The 26,730-nt window shown below is 38.3% G+C and overlaps 2 protein-coding genes across 2 annotated transcripts in view; one reads left to right on the forward strand and one right to left on the reverse strand.

The window, feature by feature from the left end:
• Nucleotides 1-207: 207 nt before the first annotated feature.
• On the reverse strand, nt 208-16,508 carry LOC140160511 (uncharacterized). Its single transcript, XM_072183747.1, has 7 exons — nt 16,437-16,508; nt 10,785-11,126; nt 8,730-9,299; nt 6,485-6,763; nt 4,068-4,325; nt 3,167-3,418; nt 208-846 (listed from the first exon to the last, which is right to left on the reverse strand). The coding sequence occupies exons 1-7, from the start codon at nt 16,461-16,463 to the stop codon at nt 574-576; spliced, it is 2,001 nt and encodes a 666-aa protein (XP_072039848.1). The 5' UTR covers nt 16,464-16,508; the 3' UTR covers nt 208-573.
• Nucleotides 16,509-19,662: 3,154 nt separating this feature from the next.
• LOC140160513 (uncharacterized) overlaps nt 19,663-26,730 on the forward strand; it is a 31,935-nt gene continuing 24,867 nt past the window's right edge. The window contains exons 1-2 of the mRNA XM_072183748.1: nt 19,663-19,822; nt 20,885-20,953. Coding sequence (XP_072039849.1) covers nt 19,714-19,822; nt 20,885-20,953 — 178 coding nt within the window. The 5' untranslated portion in view covers nt 19,663-19,713. The remainder of the gene's footprint in view (nt 19,823-20,884; nt 20,954-26,730) is intronic.

The following is a 26,730-nucleotide window of genomic DNA, read 5'->3' on the forward strand; positions in this document are numbered from 1 at the left end:
TCTTTAACCCAATTCTTTTGGTAATTTTTGATTCATTCTATGGCTTTAAATGCAATATTGCCATCACCCAGCAAAACAATTGGCCAACCTGTGGAACGCAACAAACATGCGCAGACAGGAACCAATAAAATTGAACAAATTTTCTCAGCTGTTCAAGAATGCCAATTACAGCATTCACATGTTAAAATTCTGTGAGAATTAGTGAGAATTAGGAAATTCATTTTTGATTCTCAGCAAACCAAAGATTTGGGAGAATGATTTTTTAATTAACAGGCATCAATTGCAATAATCACAATTTGATTAGGGTTGCAAAGATTGTATGTGGCTCAATTCATAGGTATGCACTTTAAGCTTTCTTCATATGAGTTTGGCTTTATCAGCTTTTGCAGTTCACATCTTTTACCTGCTTGATGACATAGCGTTTTTTAAATTTATTTTGAACCAATTTGAGTAGCATTTTTTTACAATTATGACTACAATTTGGAAGGTCTCCACCCTGAGTACAAGTGTCCAGGAATATTTGTTTCTCACCAAAATTTCCCTTCTACTGATACTATACTTACACTAATAGAATTAGAAATAATTAGGCATATAGAATGCGGTTGGAGCTCCTACGGCAGAATGACCAAGCTGAAGTGTCTGCAGCCCATACAAACTGGCTTGTAGGTTATCGATTCCTTCTGACGTCACACCGACACACTGGGAGATGTTGAGATGCTTCAGACGTGGTGCATACTTGATCAAGGCTTCAAGACTCCTGTCGGTCACCTGGTCACAACCACAGATGTCCAGATGATGAAGACGTGGTAGGCATTGAGCCAGAGTGATTATGCTCTGATCAGTCACCTGTGATGGTAAACATGGACAACCAAATCAGAGAATAATACTCACATCATACAAACTATTTACATTTTGAGCAGTTTGTTACAACATATTGAACTTAAAATCCTTCTTGATTTTGATTTGATTATCAAGAAATGAGTACATGGTGACCTGTACATGCTGTCAAATTGGCCCTTTTTCCAACTCCCTCTAACCCAAGAAACCATTTCCCCCTATTTTCTGTTACTCAATGACCCCATTTGGTATAATAATTCTGATCAAAATTGTAGATAATCTATCATGGAGTAACCCTGTTTTTCTCTCAAATTAACAGAATTTCATTGGTTTTGTTGATGTCAAAATCACAACTTCACTACTGTAAATGCAAAGGCCAGTGACACACAGTGCAGTGACACACAGTGCAGTGACACACAGTGCAGTCACACACAGTGCAGGCACACACAGTGCAGGCACACACAGTGCAGTGACACACAGTGCAGTGACACACAGTGCAGGCACACACAGTGCAGTGACACACAGTGCAGTGACACACAGTGCAGTGACACACAGTGCAGTGACACACAGTGCAGGCACACACAGTGCAGGCACACACAGTGCAGTGACACACAGTGCAGTGACACACAGTGCAGGCACACACCGTGCAGGCACACACCGTGCAGGCACACACCGTGCAGGCACACACAGTGCAGGCACACACAGTGCGCTAAAGTTGATTAAAACCAGTGCATTTACCAGTTGCGTCACCAGTGTATGGACAAATCGCTCTGCTATGTGTGCATGGCGTGTGTATAGGTCCTGTGGGATTAGATTAGTACGCACAATTCGAATCTACCACTGCAAATCCCCAACATGGCGCTACTTGCAACAAGACACACTGGGTAGTTTCACTTAAGTTTGTTCGGGATTATATAAGTCGGAAAAAATAAGACACATAACACCATGTATTGATATAGAATGGCATGCATGCTGTTGGGCGCAGTGCTTATGTGTGACTGGCGCACGCTTATGTGAATTTAAGGCAGCTGTGTACTCTAGACATTGTTTCATTCGCAAAATTGAGTTTTTTTGATATGTTTGTACTTTGTTATGTTTTTTATAAATACAAGGAATGAAAATCCAGATTTGTAAACTCCAACTGCAATATTTTAAGGATTTTATTTCACTATTCCACTTGTGTTTGAAATTGAAAAGGAAAGAAAATCTTTGTTGTACCAGCAGGGTACATGCAGCGAACAACGCATCGCGTTATGTCATCGCGCAATTTGTTAACGCACAAATACGCTGACGCTTATCTGCATCTTGGCGCATCTTATGGAAACACAAAAACCCAGTGGTCAAATGGCTCCGTTTTAGCTGATAAAATGTGAGTTTTTTCAAGTTCTTTCCCCCGATTTAAATATCAAGTTATGAATGGATTTCGCTCAAACTCCTCAAGGGGCCGTGGATTTACCCGATGTTTATGTAATGTAAGGTAGAAAAATAAAAACTGCCGCATTCTCCTGCGAGATTCGATGAAAGTGCAAAATGTGACCACTTTAAACTTCAACGGCCATTATTTCAATGTTCATTTTCTAGGTAAAATGACGATTTAGGTACACGATAACTCAATAAATACAGCATCTATAGGTAAGCAAATATGATCATCGTAAAAAGCATGATCGACTCAAGAAACGGTTTTCTCATTTTTATTATATTTTGGTCTATTTCCGATTTTAGGCATCATTTTGTGCAAATAGGCATTTGTGAATTTTAAAAAGTTCAATTTGATGCCTTATATGGTCAATATCTCAAAAAATAAGGCCAATATCAAAAAAAATTAAAAAAACGTTTTTGGAATGGAGCCTCAAGTGGAAAGAGTGTTTTTTGTTATGATGTACCTAACAAATATTGCCAAAAACTCACTTTTTGTGATTTTCTTCATAATTGTTGCTTTTACCCCAAATCTGTATTTATATTAAGATTTATTGATGTCTTGCCTTCATAAAAATGTATACTTTTATATGTCTTTGCGAATAATTACAAAGTTATTGCACTTTTACTACATGCATGTCTGAGAGTACACAGCCTCCTTAAGCGAGAGTGAGTTGGGACTTTATTGACGCGTGCAGTAACAAAAGCCGAACAATTTCTGCCTAATATAAGCTGAACAAACTTTAGGGGCAGTTTGCTTCATCCAACTAAAATGTACACCATTCCATATCAATCTACAATGTTAGGAGTCTCGCTTATTACAAGTTGCATGTAAATCACAGCACCAGAAATATGTCAATTAAAACCACTCTTCTACTCCACAAAACACCATAACTTAATATTACAAACCTACCTGATGACACTGGGCCAGATGAACCTCCCCTAGGCTTGGGTTATTGAGAGCTACCAACATTATACTTGCATCACTAATGTTGGGACAGAGACTCAGATTGAGCACCTGAAGTTGCTGGAATCTAATGGTATCCTTGATACCAACGTCTGTGAGATGAGCGCAGGCAGTGAAGTCTAGGTGGCGAAGGTTGGTCAGCATGGACAGGCTTATCTCACTCTTAGCTTTCAGACTCTCAAGTGCTTCCTCTGATACCTGAACAGAGAAGGAATGATTCAAGGAGGTTAGACGACGGTAGTACACATTGTGCCATGTATTTGCAGCTTCTGCCCAAAATGGTTCCAAATGTTGCTGCAATTTCTATTGGACTTGTTTGACCACAAGGACAATTTTGGTAATAGAGGCCTTGCATGTGACGTATCATCCCGTAAATATGGCGGACTACTCAAATGCATTCAACAAAAGCATGATTGCAATCTACCGTGACAGTTCGTCTCACACACATAACCCTGCACTACGATCAAATAGGTTGATGACAACATTTGATTGAATGGACTGCACTCCGCCGTAACTACAGTGAAGGACACCAGCTCAAATCCTTTGTTTGGAGCCAATCGATCATTTCATGCAGGGCCTCTATTGGATAGCTCCATCAGCTCAAGATAAAATAGTATATATCCAATACATACTTGCATTTTAATAATAATGGCTTTGTTTTGATAAAGATGATCGATCATAAATAATTTAATGATATCTTTCTTACTTTACTAACTGACCTGGCTACACCAAAATCTAATACTAAAATACAGGATTAACAAGAGTCCCCTCCTCCCCCAGTTATGTTTCAACATTTCCGCATACAGATTTTTAAAATTTACTTCTTTTTTCTTAATCAGCAAAATACCTTTTGGATTTTTTCATCAAATGATGGCCCTTTGAAGAAACCAATGTTGCTATGACTACGGGTAAACCTATCACTGCTGTACTTAGAAGCCTCATCTGGAACACTGATAGAAGGGCAGTTTTTGTCCACACCAAGGAGACCAAAGTCTGTGATCTTCTTGCACCACGCTAGTCGTAGCTTTTGAAGATGTGGCAAATTCTTTGAGATGGCGTGGACACTGGCATCTGACACAGCAACACAGGATGCAAGGTCTATCATCTGTGAAGGATACAAAATGTCAAAATAATATAATAAGCAAGGAATTATACAATAGTCTGTCTTGTCTAGAGACATTTTTCAGAAAATCCCCAAACCTTAACTATATCGCCCTGATGCGCACATTGAAATACAGTAAGCCAAAGAATTAAGGTACCATTTGTGTTTACCCCTGTATCTCCTAAATAAAGACAAATGTGCCAAAGTTATAACAAGCAGCTAATATATACCTGTTCTCATTAGCTCTGATTTAAGACCTTGTTTGTTGAAATTGGTTAAGAATTAAAGAAACGGTGATCGAAAGCCTAATGAAGAAACGAAATCAAAAGTTGCACATTTGTGTTCTAATCAATGAAAGCATGATGATAGTTTTAACGTGCTAATCAATGGAAGCACGGCCCTAGTTCTCTTCTTCGTTGAAACGCTTTGTGTACAAATTAATAGGCCATGCAATGGAGCAAACTGCAACTTTTAAATTGGCATCTTCCTTGGGTTTTTGGATTGTTGTGTCTTTATTTCTTGAACAATTTCAATGAATGAGGTCTTAAATTCGAGCTAACAGATGCAGCTATTGGTTGCTGGTTCCAATTATGGCATATCTCTCTTTGTTTAGGATATACAGGGGATGAACATAACTGGTACCTTAATTCTTTGGCTTACTGTAGAACATTGCTGTGCACAACTGCACAATGAACTGCACAATAACAATGATGTGCGTATCGGTGTCACATAGATAGGATTAAATTGCAACAGCTTTGGGATGTGCACTGCTTTACAGGTGTATGTACTAGCTAAGTGAATTTGATACTGAAGGCTACACTAGCCCAATATACATGTATATGTGGGGAATCTTCCAGCTAAAAGGAAATTTGTGACATGCTCCCACAAAGGACGCAAGTTGGTAGTTTTGAGACCTGCGGGTCTCAAGCTGATGTTCTGTGTCTGATACACAGCTGTACAAGTCAGTAGTATGTCCTTTGCAAATGTTGTGGCCCTTTCAATAAGACATTCTACTGTCTTGCATAGGTATGCATCAAACTAACTCAGCAGCCAGGAGGTCTTGAAATTACCAACTTATGACTTTACCCTCATTTTGTGGGAGCAGGTGGGAGCAGGACTCATAAAATATCTTGATATGTATATGCATATGGATTGAAAAACAACCTGCTTGAATTAAATCAAATGGATCTTCAGGTTAACCTGACAGTATTGAATAAACAAAGCCTCTTTCCCAGATTTATGCTTTATTTTAATTACAGTAGGTAAAAATGGAATCCACAAATCATAGTGCAAGTTACACTTATATACATGTAAAAAACCAAAGGTAAACCCAAACACACCATAAGTCCATCACAACAACACCAGACTCATGTTAAGGTCATGTTATGCAGCGCTGGAAATTCAAAAGTTTGCAATTAAAATTTAAGGCTAATTGCAACCAAAGTTAGTCATTTTTGGATTTACTTCTGTTAAAAGAATTGCAAATAGATTATCATATTGAGGACTCAGTGCAACAAAGCCGTATCTCCATTAGCTCCCCTGGGTAATGTTATTCATACATAAACATGATTGTATGCTACCCAGGGGAGTGATTGCTTGAGTATATACCAAAATATATGCAAAGATATGCAAATTTTGCAAGCTCATAGCCAAGATGGTTTTTTGGATGCACAATTTGTAAAATGTGTTTCTCCTATACTAATTGCTCACCCCTTAGCTATGTGCCTGCTTGCTTCAGTCTGGCTTGGTAGTGACATCGAGGTGTTGAGGCAGCTATTTGGTTCACACATCTATGCTGTGTGTCTTTAATTGTGTGCATGTTTGTTTTGTATGCCAGCAATTTGAGTGAACTCTCTTGATTTGAACCTACACCCAATGATATGCGTACTGATGTCACTGCCAAGCCAGGGTGAAATATGGCTTAGTGCGTAGATTGGAAATGGTAAGTAGTATAGGCCAATGCTTTCAAGTGAGTGGCACATTGTTACACATATCAAGGGCTCAGTGCAACAAAGACTTAACTCCATTATCTCTTCTGGGTCACTTTGTGTTATCCATAAGCACTATTGCATTTATACACAGCATTACCCAAGGGAGCTAATGGAGATGGAACTTTGTTGCACTGAGTCCTCGGTACACAAGATTCTCCCCATATTACTAACCTGTAGTTTTGGCAGCGATTTAGTGAGTCCAATCACAGCATCATCATCTAGCAGCATACAGCAACTAAGATTCAGATCCCTAAGATTGGCAAGCTTTCCTGACCCAAGACCTGTTGGCAGTTTGACGGGTGAGACACGTTCACCATTCCTTGCACGTAATGCCCGGCTTTTACCAGAGGATGTTGCACCTGGTCCAAGCATTGCCTTGTGACAATTAGTCATGTTGAGACGTACAAGTTGTGAGAGACAGCTGAGGCTTTCAGCAGCGTATGTTGATACCTGGAAACATACCAATGACAGAAAAGAATGAACAATCAATCAATCAGTTTTGGCTTGCCCAAACAGACATACCATGCTCATCATAACAACAAAACCAAACTCTTACGTCTAAGTCAGGGTTCCGTTAAGGTTTTAAAATAATGTCCGTAATGACGCAAGTTTGCTGACGAGGTTGCAAAAACTTGCGTCCAGACAGATTTTTGTGCGTCCATCTGAAATTCACGATTTAATATGACAATACACACGTACCCCGGGTCTACACCTCATCAAATGTTGATTGTTAAAACAAAATAAAAGTGCATTTTCGCCGTGATATTCAATCTCCATTCGCTATGATAATTTTTCTCATTTCTGTGTCAGTTTTGGTCCGAAACGTGGTCAAAAACAGGTGCAAAAACATGAGCAAAGTCTGTCAATCTTGAGCAATTTTCGTTCGTAAGTTTTGTCTGCGTCCAAATGCATGTGACATGGACGTAAAATACTTGATTAGCCATGTGAATTTGCGTCCAAATTTGTTAAATACGCGTCTGGACGCAATGACGCACACTAACAGGAAGCCTGGTCTAAGTAGAGATGTTTTGACTGATAAGGCCTTGTTATCTATGTACTGGGACAAGCCATTTGCATTAATGAAAACATTGTAAAATAATGAAAGAGGATTTAAAGAAACAGCAGGAACAGTAACTAACAATGTTTTGTATACAGCTGTTAGAAATCTTTGTCATATTTATGGCATAATTCTGTTGTTATTTGATAACAGTACAATAATTATTACAAGTTGAGTCTGAATATCTGATCTATAAAATAAATCTACACAAGGTCCCTGACGCAGTCATATCACATAAAATGTCCTGAGTACATAATAGATTCCTACAAAACGCAGGGCATGAATTTTGAAAAACAGCAGGTGTGCTACAAATCGCACTCCTGGAAATAGTCAAGCGAGCTACAGGTGTGCTGTTAATTGCACTCGGTGAGGATTTTAGGTGTGCTATCATTTGCACTCGGTAAGAAGTTTAGGTGGGCTATTTGAATTATTGCACTTGATATTCAGATAAGAAGCATTGGTGTTGAATGTGGGACTACAATGTACAGAAAGACAGGGAAGGGAGTAAGAAAGAAAAAGAAAGAAAAAAAGAAAAGGAGAAAAAAGGGAAGGGAGAAAGAAAAGTAAAGAAAAAGTAAAGAAAAAAAAAACCAAGGGCCTAAATAAAACATAAATACACTGCTTAAATACATAAAATTTATTTCGTACATAATCATAAACCCCATAGCCCCTCCCCCAACAATTACTATGCAAACCACGCCCGTAAAAGTCGCCAAATTCGTACTACACAAAGTGCCACTTCACTCACTTTTTGCGCAAGGCACCCCTCCAATCTCATCTAACCAAACATTTTTATGTACAAAAACTACATTTATTCACCGTGTGCACAATTTAACTCACCGTTAAACTCTGTTAGTTAGATATTTGGAGAGTAGTTTCCGAAAAATCAGTTCGAAATCGCCACTTTCAAATTCACTAGAAAGTCGTCAAAATTTGCCGCGAACAAGTGCCAATCATGTGTGTTGGTACCGTGCGCAATGGAGCTTCAGTTTTCACTAGACTTGGAAACCTACGGCATGGAAACACCGCGGTTATCAGCGAATCGCAAATTGACCTTTTCATTGTTGACCTGCTTGTGAACTACGACCTGACAGTACATTTGACTTTTTTAATTACGTTATAGGAACACGGTCATCAGTACTATTTTCGTTACATATTTTATGAATGTGAAGAATATTACGGGGATGAATTTGAAGGCTGCAACTTTGGAAACTCCTTCAGGTGACAAGGTGCGCTATAAATCGCATTCGGTAAAGTGATTTAAGGTGGGCTCTATGCGCGCGATCGCACTCGCGCGCCTTAAAATGCATGGCCTGAAAACGCATACATTTTCTCTGCAAATCTGAAACTATCACAAACCTGAACCCAATCCTGAATATCCAATTCCTTCAACATCAGCAAATTATCACATATCGCAAGTAGAGCTGTATCGCTCAGATCACGGCATCCGTTAGCATCAAACACCTTCAACTCTGTTTGCTTCTCCACCAAAGCCTTCACACCTTCATTGCCCATGCTAGAACACTTGCGCAAGTAGATCTCTTCAAGCTGAAGATTTGGTACAGCTGCGATGGCTTTCAAGGCACTGTTGCTCACTCCTGTGTGGCTCAGATTCAAACTCTTGATCTTGGTTGCACGTTCCTTCAATATGTTCACCAGATTGGACACAGTCAAATAGCTCATGGAAACTCTCCCTTCCGAAGTTGGACAGAGTACAACTTCGAATGCTATGTTGCAGGAAGCTAGGGACAATCGTTGGAGATTTGGTGCGACAGCGACTAATCGGTTGAGGAGGGTGTCTGAGAGGTAGCGAATTCCATCTAGGTTGAGGCAGGTTAGATGTTGGAAGCAAGCAGCAATCTGTTCCTGATTCTTACTCAGTAGGATGCCTGACATGAAGAGGCTATTGCAACGACTCAAGTCAAGTTTCTGTGGAAATAGAAATGGAAAATCATGTTCGATGATGACAATCTTGATCTCGTTTTTTAAACGATTAAAATACATGACCTAGTTTATCATTTAAGGGCAGAGTAATGGGAGAGAACATGGACCTTTTCGAGCTTCATTATTTCTGAATTGTATGTCCAAAGTATATAAAACTATACATTTTTGGAAAGGAAATGAGTCAAGGAATCCCATGGTGACGTCAGATTTGTTCAAAAATCTCAAGTTTTTGAAAAAATCACAAAAATTCACTTTTTTACCCAAATTTTTTTTGTGACAACTTAGAAAAAAATCTGTTAGGAGAAAAAAAAAATTCAGTTAGCTTTTCATGAAGAAGAGACATGAACTTAGGGAAGGTTTTTTTATTTTTTTGAAATTCGTCTCTTTTTTTGAAATATTGAAAAAAACATGTGAAAAAAGCCATTTTGTCACTCTATTAAGCTAAAAATTGCACATAATGGTGTATATTTTTGTTTAAAACAAATATTTTGAAAAAATGAAAAAAACCTTCCCTAGACTTTGATGTACTCTAAAGGATAGTGCAAAAAGTTTACCCTTTGCTTGCATATTTTTCGAGTTATCTTGTCACAAAAATCGTGCAATATTGTCAAAAGTGTACTCTGAGAAATCGACGTTTTAGTAAAAAAATGTCAAAATTATGCACAAAACTTCCTTAAATTTTAAAACGGTAAGACTTTCACACTTGTAAAAGCTGTATCTGGTGCATGGTCTAATTATGCATCTTTTTGCACCAATGAATCTATAATGTCTGCTTTCAGTGCGTCAAAATTCAAAATAATTAAAAAATCTAAGTGGCATTTTGACTGCAAATTTTTGTTTTGTTTACACCACATTTGCTGGCGTTAACAACATACCGAATGCGCCTCGACTGCGTTGGACATACGCGCAGAGTTGCGTCGCGTCACGCGATGCGATTCGCGCGCGTCATCACAATATTTCGCATTCGCGCATTTCTGACTCATTATTTCCCGACAAGTTACTAAGCTGTCTTGAGCCATGTGACATTTTAGAGTTGAAAAGAGTGAAATAAATCAAGCAAAAATACGAATAAATATTAGCAAGTTGTATTTTATCAGTTTCAAGTGAAAGAATACATCTTAGTGTTGATAAATATCAAAATATCTCAAATTCGGTCGTGGACGAATGTGTCTTCCATTACTCTGGCCTTAAAGGAGCATTTTGTGATTCTAGCATCTTCTTTGTTTTGAGTAAATATCCAAGAAAAAAGTTGATTCCAAAAATGTCAGTTGATTCCGATTTTGTGTTTGCGAGTTATGCATGATTATGTATACTACACTGCTCCACTGTGCTGTAATCGACAAATTTGATGATATTTTTGCTAAGTAAATAAATCTGTAAGAATTGTTTTGCACACAAAAAATTAACATTATGTAGCCAGAGGTAACCAGAAGTATAAAAACCTCAACTTGTTTGTAAACATACACACACCTGTAAATTAGGACAATTTGATACCATATCCATGAACACAGCAGATGTGACATCGGATCCCTTCAAACTCAACGACTCCAGATGCGGTCCCAAATGTCTGCCCGTCTCTCTCAGAACGGTGAGGCAATTACTAGAGCTATCAATGTGACTCAATACCAGGTTGGCACTCTTGCGTTGGCCAAGTTGATGAAGCTGCGAGCTTGGTGCTGTGGGGGCACGGATGGTTATGATGGTGTCCTTATGGAGCCCTGGATCAAGTGATGCTTGGTACCATCGTTTGCACGTGAGTGCTGCTTCCTGCCTGTCAGACAGACTTAGGAAACGTAACATGTAGGAAAGCAACTGAAAAAACAAAAAACAAAAACAGCAACAATTACTACTTTGAACAACGGTATCATTCATAAATTCATGATTTCCTCTTACTGCAACTTACAGTCCCGTATACGCGAATGCAAGTAAACGAAAGCTAACACATGAACGTATCAAAATTGTGTACTGGAACGTGTGTGCGTATTTACACTTGCATACGTGGAAGTCATTATTTTGGAGGAAATGGCAAAACATTGTCTTTTGGCCGGGTACCTATGCTCGATCCAAGACTCCCACTAGGGGTATCAAATCCAAATAACGACTCTCTCTAGAGATATCATATTCCAAAAGTCTCTTCTAGAAACTAGGGATATCAAATTCACCTTTATACCTCTAGTCTCTTATAAATACATCAGGCCGTGTGTCCTGAACTCGCCACCCTTAGCGTTACATGACAAATATTATGAATTTTTACACCAACCGGGTTTCTAATTAGATTATCTCGACAATCATCAACCCTAAACTAGCAAAAGTATACATTTTGGAAAGCTGAAGGCATCAGCAATTCCAATATATACATTTCAACTCATTATACAGGGTGACCTGCAAGTTATACAGGGTGGAATAAAAAAAAATTTGATAAAAAATGGGTCACTCAATGCATTGCTTATTACCAACTTACAGTAATAAACTGGAAGTAAACAACATTCATTTGGTTAGAGGAAATGGAGAGCCAACTGAATCGGAAGAAACCAAAATCACAGCTGTTTGGTAATCTCGGAATATAGGGTGTCCCAAAGTATGTTAGATTTTTTACAATTCAACATATTTTGAACCTAAACATTTTCCCCCTAACCCATACAGAAAAATTATGTCCATATTTAGATTCCCCATCAAATTTCCCTTCAGAAAATCTATACTTTGACTATGATAGGATAAGTAATTACAATGTTACAGTAACTTTTAGATTTTGAAGACATCTGCATTACCGGGGGCACTCCAACTTTGGAGGTGACGCGTATGTAGGGCTGTTAAGACCCCTTTTTCAGCATCGCTGTCACCCAAAGACCCCATATTTTTTACGAACACATGCTCGCTCCAGCTCTGTCACCCAAAGACCCCTAGTTTTCCATTTGATCTGTCACCCAAAGACCCTTACAAGTTCAATTTGAACAGCAACTTTCATTTATCACTGATTTTGTTACTTATTTTGAAATTTGAAGCCATTTAGAACTAGAAATTCGATTTTCGAGGTTTTTGTGGCGCTGTTTTGGTTCTCACCCAAAAATTCCATTTAAAAAAAGGTCATGTTCTCACCCAATGACCCCATATTTTTTACATTTTGCTCTCACCGAATGCCAAAATCATGCTCTCACCCAATGACCCCATATTTTTTACATGTTGCTCTCACGAATGCCCCTTAGTGCGAAAGCGCCAGCCCTACACCTATATCCATTTCAAATTGAAGTGCCCCCCCCCCCCCGGGCTGCATTACTTACTACAGTGTTCAATATGACAACGGGTAGTTTTGTATGGAAAAGTTTGTATTTTCTACACTAAACCAATCATAAATGATTAAAAACAATTAGTAGAATTGTTTAGCTGTAAGGCCGTGAGTCGTTTAGATGCTAAATAGAGTCCAAATCCAATTTACAGCCTTTACAGAAGGAGATTACGCACTAAAAATACCAATCCCATAGAGTTTGTGTGTACCACATCCCCCACCACCACATCCCCCACCACCGCCACCCTGCCCATTCTGAATTCTATGAAGCACAGTGTAAGTATTAAAAAAGTTCAAGTATTTCTTTTTACAGGGTTGAAAGTGCATTTTATTTAGCAATAAATGAGACCACAAGCATGACAATAACTTCTTGCTTGACAGAGTTATCATCATTTGTTTTGAGTTGACTTTGGCAAAATGTAACGTCGCCACCTTTTTTTGGTGGCGAGCTCAAGACACACGACCATCATGATATTTCTGATGCAATAATTGTTGTACTTGTCCACTTGGTCTTATGGGGGGTGGGTGCTTTCACTGAAACTCCCGGTGAAGACTAGTCCCATTCGGCCAAGTAAAATAAATAACATGTATACCGTCCCCGTCCTCACCAATTTTGGGAGATTAGACAACATATTTATGTAGGTTTCCTTGACCTATCTTTAATTTTAATTATCTATAATGTATTTATGTAAAATATGTATTGTGTTTGGGACAATTTAACTGCTTAGAAAATGTGCTGAAGGTTTGCCTAGCTAGATTATTCCGACTAGTACTATCATGGCATGCTTATTACTATAGAGTGTATGCATGCAATAAACCAACCGGAACGGTATAACAATTGAAATGGCAGCCATGCTTGAGGACAGTTCTAAGATAACTTAAGATGACAGAGGGACAGGTCTCTAGATCGATTCCACAACCATTCATACCTATCACACGTTTAATTGTATTATCATGCGAATTTTCCTGTGGTACCTTATAATGGAGGACAGAATTTTATTTAAATGAGGATGACTCTGTCATGAGTGACGTTGTATTCCATACCCTCTATAGACCTTTTTCCCTCTATCCCACAATGCACTATTCCAGGGGGGTATGACATAGTTCATTAACCTCATAAATCGTGTGCATCCGATGGTCTTTGTAATTATATTTTGTCTTAATATGGGCATACTGATTCCATATATTTTTTATGCGGATTATTGTAAAGGCCATCGATGTTACTAATTATGCAATTATTGAATACACGAGTGATGCAGTTACGGAGCGATGCAGAACATCTGTGTAAGAGATTAATGTTTACATTTTATTTTCATCTCCGAAAAAAAGTGAAACGGACGCCGACAAAATATCACTGCGTGTCCCGTCATTAGTTTTTCACCATTAGGTCTATCAAATGTATACAAAGATAGGTTTCAATAACAGGAAACTTTTTTTGGCGACGACACCATGTCCATAAGGCATAGAAATGTTGTTTTTGCCCCGAAAGGTATTTAGTGATCGAGGCGCCATTATCGTGATTATCGGGGATTCCTTTTTTGTAATGAAGGCACCAGCCGAAATGTCCGTATTCCAGAATGTAATGAATATAACTCTGTACTCCCCCGGGGAGATGATGTATTTTGCGACACTCGTACCCCCCTGGAATAGTGCATGATGGGAAAGAGGGAAAAAGGTCTATACAGTATACTACATGAGGGGGTGGTGCAATAATGTGTACCCCGGAGTGGTGAATTATAGTGGGGCAAAGTTTTTTTGGCAGGCCAAAAGGAGGGGGGCCAAGCATTTTTTGGCAAGTCGTAAGGGGGTCAATCAATTTTTGGCAGGTGGGGGCACTGGGGGGGCAAGCGATTTTTGGCAGATATTTTGGGCACCGTTTCTATATTACGCCATAAAAAGGTGTAGGAAAACGTTAGGAACATGTTCAATTAAATATGCAACATTTCATGCTCGCTACGCTCGCACTATATGATAAGACAATTTAAGGTTTTAAATTCGGGTTCCCCCAAATCTTACATTGTGTAAGGGGGGGAGATTTTTGGCACGTCAATAGGGGTGGGACTGGGAGGCAAAGGTTTTTGGCACGTCAAAACGGGGGGGGGGGGCCAAAGATTTTTTGGCCTGGCCAAGGGGGGTGGCAAGTGATTTTTGGCAGACCATTTTGAGAATTCACCATTCACCACGGGGGTACACACATAATTATTGCACAGCTCCTGATATAGACAGGAGCTGATTTATCATTTGAGACTATGTATCTACAGGTTAGCGATGTCTTCCAACCACTGGATCCAGAATGAATATTTGGGTTAGGGTTAGTTAGGGTTAGACGTTCGGTCGTTCGCTTTTCGTATCTATTTCCTTGTTGAAAAGGTATAACGTTGTGGAGATAGGAACATCCGGGACCTACTCTGCCATGTTTGGCTGAGTAACGGTAGGCCTACATGAACACGGTCTTTTGTGCCTATGTAAATTAGTCATTGTGTAAAGCTGTGTTTATACCCATGGGTTACTCATCATCAGACTGAATCGTTGTCGTTTATAACTGCACAAATTATGTGTGCAATTTTTAAAGAACGTTGACCGACAGAGGGTGTCAATATAGGCCTATGTGTCGCTCAGGTGCATAGGACACGCATAACATGGACGTCTGAGGCTGGCGAAGATACAGGGCTGACAGCCCCATTCACAATACACGGTTAGCGATTATAAATGGACAATTAACATACTTACAGTGGGGTACTTTGCAGAACCCCAACGGTTTTAGAGTAAGATAATTTTGCTTTGACAACACATAACAAATTTAGAATTGTTTGTGAAGATTTCATGATTATGTGTTAATCCAATGGCGACGTCAAAAATAGCGATATCGCATCCACCATCATCTGGTGTCGCTTTTGAAAAACAGCGAATCATTTGCATTCGACGGCGATTTAATACACTGATCATGCGTGCGATTCAGGTTTCTGCAAAAGCGATCGAGTATAAATGCATCTTTAGAAATGACCGGCGATTGTGTGTTCTCAAGTGGGTTTTATCGTGTTTATTAGTGACCTGACACATATTTGTATTGGTTCGATCAAGCATTGAAATGCTTTCATAATTTCATTTTTTGTACTGGATCGTTCACCAAGCATGCTCAACAAATTTTTCAATGTAAGTGCCCAAGTAGAAGTAAAACCGGATACTGCTATAGCCAGAGTTCTAGGGGCTATAATATTTACAGTAATTTCTTGGCCAAACTGGAACACTATAAACGCTAGTGGCTCCACGATAAACACACACGAATATAGCACGGTACAGAAGAAAGCATACATGCGCCTTACATTGTGTACACGCTTAGTACGCTACATGGATGCAACGCGCATGTTCCAGTTTGCCCAAGAAATTACTGTAAATATTTAATATAGTCATATTATAGTTGGGGGTTAGGGAATCATTCTTGTAATCTTGATCCGATGCGATAGTTGGAATACATCGCTTACCGTATCTACAGAATGAAAGCAAAGCAAAGGTATTAATTAATACTATTATAGTCTCAAAGGTATTGTTCAATCATATTCAAATATGGATTCTAGTGCAGAAGTGCAGTAATAATAGTGACACGGCAGTGTAAAGGGCAATTTATTTATGGGTTATGCAACTTCACATTTTAAGTCTTCCGAATTCAACAACTTTTTCTTATCACATGATCATGATGATGATGATATCATTCATGATCAATGTCAGGAAAAAAATGGCTAATTTACGTTCCACGTTACTGCATGAATAATAAGAGACCTGAAGTATTAAATGAGATTATTTTGTATACACATTTAAAACTGACACTTCCAATTCCCTACCTCTGTCGGCAAATTTTCCACCGACATTTTTGTACCGGTGTCGCTGTCATTCCTCCTTTTCCATGAAATAGTTTGTTTACATCACCGAATTATGTAGGTTGCCAGTTGATTTTCGAACAAAGTTGGTGATAAAATTCTAAAATCGCATTTGCTAAATCTTGAAACTAATCCTTTATGACCTCAACTCACAACATGTTTGTCAAAATTTTAAAGAGCTTTCAATCTTATTGCCAGGCCCGTATCCAGGTTTTTTGAGTTTTTTTTTTTTTTGTGGAGGGGGGTGTTGATTTTGAAAAAGTGGACTTTTTTCCAAGGGGGGTTGTGAAAAGTGGACTTTCTTCTCCAAATTTGGACCTTTTTGGGTCAAAAAAGCTTTAAAAATCCATTTTTTTGGCTCGTACGCTCACAAATTCTTACATTTTGGGACTTTTAGTATACTAAGCACTATGTCGCATTTTGACAGAATCAAATGAACTTGAATGAACTAAAATCTATCAATTGTACACAAATTAATACAAATCAGAGTTTTATGCTTATTAATAGCCAGAGTATGCAAAATGGGCAAGTGGACTACGCGAAATACGGAGAAGTCTATAGTCAGTTAGTCACACACACAACTTTTATGAACGAAGATGCATGCTATTCAGTGGCCTACCGTGGCCGCCCCAACCCCGGGGGGCTGAAGAAGAAACAATTTTGCCGCCCCTTCCTTAACAGCCCGAAAAGGTTGACCCAATTTTTTTCACGATCGTTTGAAAAAGTGAAGAGCAAAAAAAAAAAAATGATTTTTTTTCAAAAATCTTTAGGCTTTTTCAATTTTTGGCGCCCTTTTTGCTTTGCTAATTCGTTTTGCCGCCCCCTTCATTTTTGCCGCCCTCTTTATGCCGCCCTTCTTCTTCCGCCGCCCCTTCGTTTTTGCCGCCCCTACTTTGACCCCGGGGCTGGCGCCCCAAAGCCCCCCCAAATACGCGCATGCTATTGCTGGTTCCAAACCACTCCGGACTGTACTTGCAGCAATCACGGGTCATTTTCTTTTGAAGGCCTTTAAAGCCTTAATTAAAAGGGATCTAGAATGGACGGGCGTTTCGACAGTATTTTTTGTGGGACACGAGAGCACCTCAGACGTATCGAATTGCATTATGAATACGAAGCATGTCTTTCTGATATCAAATAATTTTCATTTTTTGAAATTCACGATATAATACAAATTTTATGACAAATTATCAAAATTTGATATTTTTCAAATTGTTGATATATAGGCCTAACAGTCCTCGAAGTAAATTTTATAAATCTAATGATATATTCTTAATGTGTATGTAGCTGGGAGGAAAAGCCGACGATCAATTGAACATTTTGACCTTTCGTATTGAAGATATGGATTTTTTCCCCAAAAAGACCTAATTTGTTTTGGTGTTTTGGGAAAAAAATACATATCTTCAATACGAAAGGTCAAAATTTTCAATTATCGTCGGCTTTTCATCCCACCTACATACACTTTAAGTATAAATCATCAGATTTATAAATTTTACTTGAGTACTGTTAAATATCAAAAATATCAATTTTAATGATTTGCCATAAAATGTGTATTACATTGCGAATTTCAAAAAATCAAAATTATTTGATATCAGAATGACATTCTTCGTATTCAGAATGCAATTCGATATGTCTGATGTCCTCTAATGTCCCACAATAAATACTATCCAAACGTTCCCCTTCCCCGGTAATGTCCGGTACGATTTCCGTCAAATTTTGATTTTGTTATTCTTTATTCAAAATGTTGAAATAATAATAACTGACGAGAAGGGTTGCTGTCCATTTTAGGTTGAAATAACAAGGTAAAGTGAAAGAAACCCCACTGGTTATTTTGGTCATTTAACACGCAGTTCTATGGGAGGACATATTATCATAATTTTTAAATTATGATAATATGTCGAACTTTGCTCTGTTGACCTACAAAGACAACCAATTTGACCGATTCCATTTAGGTGCAAGTTGGGACATGTGGTAAACATTACAAATATGCAAAAAAATCAGGTCACCACTATGATTTCATATAAGATCGTACATTATGGCTTTAAGGGAGAGGGAGCAAAGTATATATGCCACGGTGAGTGACTAGTTTTTTATGACCCCCACACTATCGTGGGTTGGAAATTTGTAATTACCCCTTTCGAGTCAAAATGATACAACTATAGGACACAAGTTTTTGTCGTCTTTTCCCGATGAAAAATTTGTTTTGCCCCCCCCCCAAGAAATCTGGCTAGCTACGCCAATGACTTACCCCAACCATAACTTCATGATGTCATAAAAAGTATTAACTAACTACTGCCACTACATCATCCTCACATGCATTACTCAATTGAGTTGGATGATTGACTCAGGCAGGTTTTGTCTTTGTCTTCAATTTCCAAGATGATCAGGGAATACAAATGTCTTTTGAACATTAGGCCTAAGTGCAATTGTAAACTTCATTGTATAAAATAACATGAAACATTAAAATCTAACAAAAGTGGGACGTCTTGGATAATTGAGCTCAGGAATGTAGTACTAAAAGTTTGACGTCATAATTAATCATCTCTTTCCAAGGAAAATCCCGGGGAGAAATGACTAAATGGACAAGAAATGTCATCATTTTCTTTTGTTTTCACTATTAAACATTTAATTATGCTTAATTAACTTGGTCACAATAATCAGATAATCATGAGCCCTAAATGAAAAGAGCCTTCACCCCGCATGCACCACGCACCGTTAGGCCGTATAAAATTAATGTTTTGGTTCTCGTCCAGAGGATTTTCATGAATTGATGAGGGAGGGAGGTGTTTTTTTTTTTTTTTTTTTTTTTTTTTTTCCAATGTAAAATTAGCATTGTCAGTAGTTTTCGGTTTTCTCCAACAGTGCTCGAGGAAACGATGAGGCTTTTTTTTTTTTTTTTCAAATGTGAGATTCTGAGGATAAACCCCTAGAGTACCACAAAAGACTTGGAAGTGATGCTTGTTCTCTAATAAACTTATTTATAATGTATGAAGATTTCATAAATCATTCCAAAGTCTAAAAAATTGAAAAATCTAAAAAAAAAAAAAAAAAATCTGACAAATCCCAGAAATTGAGGAGGGAGGGACGAGAACCAAAATATTAATTTTACACGGCCTTACTATGTAGCTGGTTCGACATTCGTGGAGCTGTCCCAATCAACAAATCTAGGGGAAAAAATCAATTTGGCATCTGGAGTTACGCGAAACTGGACGTCGCAGAACGGGGAATTTCAGAGATAAATGCAATGGCGGCATATGTAGGATGCACGCTTGAAGTTGAAACAAAAGATGGAACATTTGAAGGGGTTCTTATTGATTTGGAGACGGGAAGTAAGAAGATAACGTTGAATAAAGGTATGCTCATCATGATATTTGTATGGCTAAGAGTGACAGACATCCCATGATCTGGTCAACAGATGCAGATGGAACTTGGAAGCTTAACTTTTTTAAGCTTAACGAATTTGTAGTCCGAATAATCAGACCCAGAACAAACTATTAATTTCTGACATGATCTTGTACTGGGTCTGAACTGTTTCCATATGAAATCTTGATGGCAAATTGGACAATAGAAGCACATGGTTCTACGTGACAGCTTTTTTAATCCCTATTCAGGTTACGTGAATCACGCTATTGTGGACCATCCTTCTGATACTTGAGTGTTTGGACAAGCGGAACGGTTTTTTGTCTACCTCTCTGTTTGTAAACAAACCAGGAGGTCGAAATCCTCCTCCTCGCCGAATCACGTAAATTCAGCGTAATAGTACGGCACTGACCAATTTGGCAATTTTGGTTTCAAATTCGACACTAATTTTCAATTATATTTCGATTTCATGATTTTGTATTGTGTAGCTTTGTATGTATTCCACAAAATAAAAGTTCATACTTCTTGAAGAAATTCATTAGGTTTATTATGTGATTTTCAGGGCTCGAATTTTATTAGGAATTTTGAAGGGCACCCATTTCAAGGCCATCAACAAATCCTTTGCAAAGGCACCAAGGCCATTTAGTGCTGAAGAATGCTTTGAAACTTGAAGCAGTTCTGAGTCTAAGGGCACCGGAGGCCATGGCCTCATGGCCTTTGGTTAATTCGAACCCTGGTGATATTTATAAAATGTTGGCGATCCTGATCATGCTGATGTGGTACACCCGACATGCGGGCCCACATGCCCGAGCTATCCTATCTAGGTTAAAATTGCTAATTTATCAAATTTAAACTTTCGCATCAAGGTTAAACTTGCTTTTAACTGTACATTAAAGTGGCTATTTGAATTTTCATTTTGTTTGGCATTTTGAGTTCTTATCAAATTCAAAATCACATAAAAAATACATCAAAATTTAATTTAAGCAAATCATAAATGGTTATTGATTTTCGATAAGGAATGGGTTATTGATTTCCTCCCATCTTTTGTATTACAGTTAAAGTGAAGGAGTCAGGAAAACGACTGAGGACACCATGCCACTTCTATTCAAATGAAATATTAGAATGTAAGTTGTTGAAGAGTTTCATCAGATATCAGATTTATATTAAGTTTTCGTAGAAAAATTCCAAGAAAACTCCAGTTTTCCATACAGTTTCGGCAACCCAATCTGTTGCCTTTTGATGGATGACCATATTTTGTATTAGATAGATAGATAGATAGATAAATGGTTTATTAATATGCACTCGCAGTAAAAACTGAATTGCCACATATTTACAAAATATAATAAACATATTTTACACATTATTCATTAAAATTGACATAAAAGATAGCATTTTATCAACACTCATGTACTCACGCTTGAACAGTAAACTCACCACACTACGACTCAGACTCCTAACACATTCACAGCGCCTGTCTTCACACACACCCAACACACCCCTTTACAAACACTCACACACCATCACCAACACCCGATCCACACACCGCACACTAAACGCACAACCACCAAACTCACCCAATCACACACCCACCCCCACACCCACACTTAAAACCATTTACTCCATAAATTCAAGGTGAAAAACATCAAAATACATATTTCAAACGAGTACCACAAATTGATGAGAATTAACACATTGGCATCAAAATTGTTCATAATATTGCACATGATAATAATGATAAAAGATCACATTAGCTGGTCATTGTACAGTTTAGTGAGATAGGGTATTGGGCTTTCTTGGTAGCGTTTATTACCGTATTGGTCCGAGTATAGTCCCTCCCGTTTTTTAGGTGAAATTTTTTTTTTTTTTCAAAGTTTTTTTTTTTGGTTTTGGAGTGTCCCTGGACCAGGACTTAGACCTAGATGCTAGGATCATTCATGGCTGACCTAAAAAAAAAAAAAAATTCAAGACGCTTTTGTATTTTAGGTTAAACAAAATCTGTTAGGCTTTGTCAGCTCAAAAAATATATTATCATCTTACATGTAAGAAAACATGCATACCAATCATGTGAAATAAAAAAGTGTAAAAATGACCATTTTAGCTAAATTTTGTCACCTTCAGTCATCTCCTATTGTTAAATATGTTTACCGATGCTTGGTAACAAATTTGATTGACAGGCAATAGCTTGTCATCTGTCATGCATAACACAATTATCTCTATAAAACATACTATAAAGACGTCAGCCTCATGCAATTAAACTGATCACCAGTTGCAAGCTCGACCCGAGACGCACTCGGCCTAAAAGACACTGCCCTATTGTAATGTAGCCAGAAAAAAAAACCGACCGGCCCGGTCAATATTTTTTGAGGCCTGTGATTGATTGGGTGGGAGTGGGGCACCCAGGGGAGTCGGTGGGGAACATCCCCACAGATAATTTTCAGGAATACATGGGAACAGCAAAGAGTCCTTAAAACCGGCCTTAAAATGACTAAAAATGAGATAAAAAATTTACAAATTGGGATAAAATTTGTCTTTTCGGCCTATCCTCACACTAAAATCCTGGCCAATAACGGGCTGTGCTGGAGTTTGATTGACAGAATCGTTTCGGGTAGGCCTATTACATTCATGTTATATAGCACTAACGGCCGACGGGCTTATGCGTTTCAAGATGTATTTGTTTGTAGGGCTCTGTTTAGTTAGTTCGTTGGGGTGGGTGTTTCATCATTTTATTTTGTTTGTTTTAGCAGAGAAAATGGGGACATCTAAAGGCTGTTCATGCAATAATTATGAGCCCTGGGGGAGGGTAAAATTATGGGGGGGGACAAGAAATTTTTGGTGAGCCGAAACGGGATGGGAAGCAATTTTTGGCAGGCCGAGAGGAGGGGCAAGTGATTTTTGGCACACATTCTTGGGGCGCCTTTTAAATAAAACACTCTAAAAATGCTTCGGAAAACCGTACGGAAAAGCTTAAATATGCAAATTTTCCTTCACGCTGCACTCGCAACATGTATAAAGACCATTTAAAGTTTGTAAATTGAGATCCCAAAAATTTGGCATGTGCAGGGCAACGATTTTTTGGCGGGCCGAGATATAAGGGGGAAGCGATTTTTGGGGCGGGGGGTTCTGCATGTACTAGTACCCCCTCTGCAGGGGCCCCCTCCCACATACCCAAAAAGGATGAGGGGTCAAAATTAAGTGTCTCTTGTGCATATATGTAAAAGTATAGGAAACTCGAAACTTTAAAGCATGTTTTCTGGAAGAAGGAAGCACTTGTTATTAAAAGTGTAGAACAAGCCAGGAGCTTTGAAATGTTCTTTTTTAATAGCCTCTGAAATGTCCTTTCATGGCTCGAAAAAGTGGGGAATTTGGGAAGCTCATTCCCAGGAAATGTTGGTGTTTGGAGGGAAATTCTGGTTTTTTTATGTTTTTTGTGTCTTTTTTGTATAAAAACATGCTATAAATTGGTGGGAAATTTAGCTTGCTTCCCGGGAAATTAACATTTTTTCGAGCCCTGTACAGTCCTTTCCTGTGGTGCGAAATGTGCAGAAACCATCTGGCTTACACCCACCAGGGGCCCTTGAGTGGGCCCTTTGAGGCTCACATGCCCCTCAGACCGGGCCTCAGACACCCTCCCGATGGTTGCGCTTATTCCTGAATCTGCCACTGCCCTCTCGGCCTACTAAAAATTTCTTTTTTTTTTTTGCCATGCGGGGGGGTATTTTTGCAATGCGCAAAGGCCATTAAAATTTTTCTCCATATTAGGCCTATTTCACAACCCATTAGGTATAGGGTCGCATGTCACAAATAGGTCACCCAAAAATGGAGCAGCCGTAACATGAAAATGCTTTCTTCACACTTCAAGTTAGGTTTATTCTAAAAGTATAATACCGATTGTAGAAAGTTTGGTGTCATTTTGTAGATAATTATGTTCTTTTTCAAATACAAAAAACCCCAAGTCAATTGGACAAGTACTTTGAGATTTATACCTCAATATGTAAGATGTGTCAATGGAGCAGCCGGTTCGGGAGAGCCGGTTCGGGAGAGCCCCATAGGGTTTATATACACAAAATTGTGAAAATATGGCAAACTTCAAACCTTTGTATCTTGAAAAGTACAAATAGCATGGACCTCAAATTGCACATATATCATCCTGGATTGTAGATCTACCTCATAGTACATCAACTGTAACAAAAGATGTAACCAATTAATTGCCTAATTAAATGCTAATTAAGACAGTTTTCCCTATATGTTACTGTACAAAGTGTGCATACTATGCTCCGACATTTCTAAATGGACTATCTCTTGCCTGAGTCACCCTGCTTATTCAAAAGAACACATATTTTTAAGGAAATTTTATGAGGAATTCAATTATGCTATTAGTTTTAGTGCCAGAAATGGAGGAAAAATTTTGATTGAAAAGTGTCATAAAAATTGTGAAATTATTTTACAATTTTTGACCACCCTGTATGTTTAACGCAAGGGATACTAAACTCTTTCTTCCTAATTTGTTTGAAGGACCCATGCAATGTCTTTCTGAATCCATATTTATTTTGATCTACATAGCTTTCAGAAAAGGAAAAATATGGGGTTCACCATGACAAGAAAGATGCTAATTTTGTTGTTGTTCCACCCTGTATATTTCTCACCCACCCTGTATTATGATGTTATGCTTTGTTGATTTGGCATCCTTGTAATATGAGCTTTCCAGAAATATATACTTATAATGGTCTAAAATGTATTCATTAAAAGTTGTGTTGAATTGAATCAAAATTGGTGATATTTTTCTCATTTTACATTATGTTACACAAAAGATGACCAATTCATGACATGCGACCATAGGCCTAGTTTTCATGTGTTTTTTTTTCTCATGCATTACTTTTATGTATTTAGGGGGCTGTGAAGTTTTCTTTGGAAGGGGGGTCTCAAATTTACAAAAAGTCAGCGCCAATAAAATTGCGCCCCCCTTCCCGGCCACCACCGATACATATTACCCCTTAACAGGCTAAAATTGTATTGAAATCGGTCCTTTTAAATAAAATAAACACACTATCTGTAGTCATCTTGTGACTCAGATTCTCTACATTTGGTCATTAAAATTTTATGACCCCCTATTTTCCCAAAAATTTACGACCCCCAGTATATTTGGGACCCCCCCCCCCCACCCAAGAAAATGCCAGCCCTTAACATTTTTTTAAAGATTGGTTTTAGGCCTATTTATTTTTTTATTTTATTTTTTATTTATTTACGATACTATTTAGCCCTATTAGATTTCATATTGTAGGCCCTATGGATTAATTATATATTTTCTGAGAGAAAGAGAGAGAGAGAGAGAGAAATAGAGGGGGAAAGCAAGAGGGACTGAAGGAGAGTGCGGGAGAGGAAGAAAATGGCAAAGAAAATTGGACACAGTTGTTTGACATAGCGGGTCAAATTGAAATAAGGCCGAGTTGGTACTAACTAGATACGAGTTGTCACAGGGCCGGCCCTCACAGGAACAACGTGAGTGACCATGTGACCTCTTCGGAAATCAACACACGCTGAATAAGTGAATTCAAAGTGTCCCGAGGATAAATATTTTGAAATTTTGGCATCTTTGGACAAAATTGGAAAGAAGTAAGTTAGTATTTAGAATGTAACGCTATTCATTAATCGTCATGTCCATTTTGACATCAATAGAATGAAAGATATTGATAAAAGAGCGATTTTGTCGTCATGTATTTAATGGAGTGGCCGTAACTCGAGAATTGAAAACCGTCACAAAATGACAGGGGAGTGTGCCTAAACGCCCGGATATTTCATTTTTGGTAAATCCTAGTAACACTAGCATACCACATATGTTATTTTAAGGTATCATAGAAATAATGTAGCTAAAGAATTCTGGCGATAATATCATACACAAAAACAATATTATTGTTGCAAAAATGACAACAAGTGGTACCAGATTCCATGCAAATTTTGTCATTGCTTAAGGGCGTACTACACCCATATATTGGTTTGATTGGTCTAAAAAAATATTTTTTCATATATAGCTAGGCGATATATGCACGAATCATGTGAAATAAAAAAATATGAAAAAACATCGTGAAAGAGTGTCCTTTTTCACCCATTTGTCTTAAAGTTGGCTGGTTGGTAAGGACGCTTATACGATCCACGTAGTCTTCTTCACAACCGGTTCTGCCGTTTCTGACATTCATCGATATTCACATACAGTACGTATTAGACTCTCTACCGGTCCAAAATACGACCTGCCTACTAGGGCTGACACGTCAATTTGTATTACCAATAGGAAATACACAGGTCAGACATTTGAGAATAATTTTTTAAGATTTGGTAAAAAGTTGGTAGCCGCCTCATTATGCTACCTATAAATCAAAAATTTTGTTGAAATAAAATTAAGGATCGAATGCTTTTAGTGTTAAAAAGGCAAAATTACCGTCAAACTTTGTAGCAATTCTGCACCTTATGGAAAGCCCTCGGCGGGTGCACAGTTAAATCGGGAATAAAAATATCCGACCTTTTGCGATCAAAAACAACAAATTACAACATTGGACCATGTTTGGACATACTGTAGGCAAAAAACACTATTGCCAAATAATATAGAATAGAACATTTGACATCAACTTGACAAACTAATGAAGAAAATGTGCTCCATAAACATTAGGTAAGCGCGCAAAACAATTCCTATTCAAATGCGTGTATAAAACTGAACAGGGCCGGACGGCTACAAGACTACCGCAGAAGTTCAAAGTTCTCGTGTTGCCAGATTCAAACATGAGCATGTATGCCTAGCACCTTCTCTTGGTAAAATCCCTGATAAAATCAAGAAATGTATGTTGTGCTCTTCCCTCCCCGTGAAGTGGCGCCATGGGGGGGGTGATCATGGGCGTAGCTAGGAATTTTAAGG

Source organism: Amphiura filiformis, chromosome 9 (assembly GCF_039555335.1).
Source record: "Amphiura filiformis chromosome 9, Afil_fr2py, whole genome shotgun sequence".
NCBI classification, from domain to species: domain Eukaryota; kingdom Metazoa; phylum Echinodermata; class Ophiuroidea; order Amphilepidida; family Amphiuridae; genus Amphiura; species Amphiura filiformis.

Excerpts from the sequence above, each read along its gene's own strand:
- LOC140160511 (XM_072183747.1), bottom strand. The coding sequence starts at position 16,463 with ATGTCGGTGGAAAATTTGCCGACAGAG. Across the intron at positions 6,764-8,729 it reads ATATTCAGGATTGGGTTCAG|GTATCAACATACGCTGCTGA; the intron begins GTTTGTGATAGT and ends GTATGTTTCCAG. Across the intron at positions 3,419-4,067 it reads TTGATGAAAAAATCCAAAAG|GTATCAGAGGAAGCACTTGA; the intron begins GTATTTTGCTGA and ends TTCTCTGTTCAG.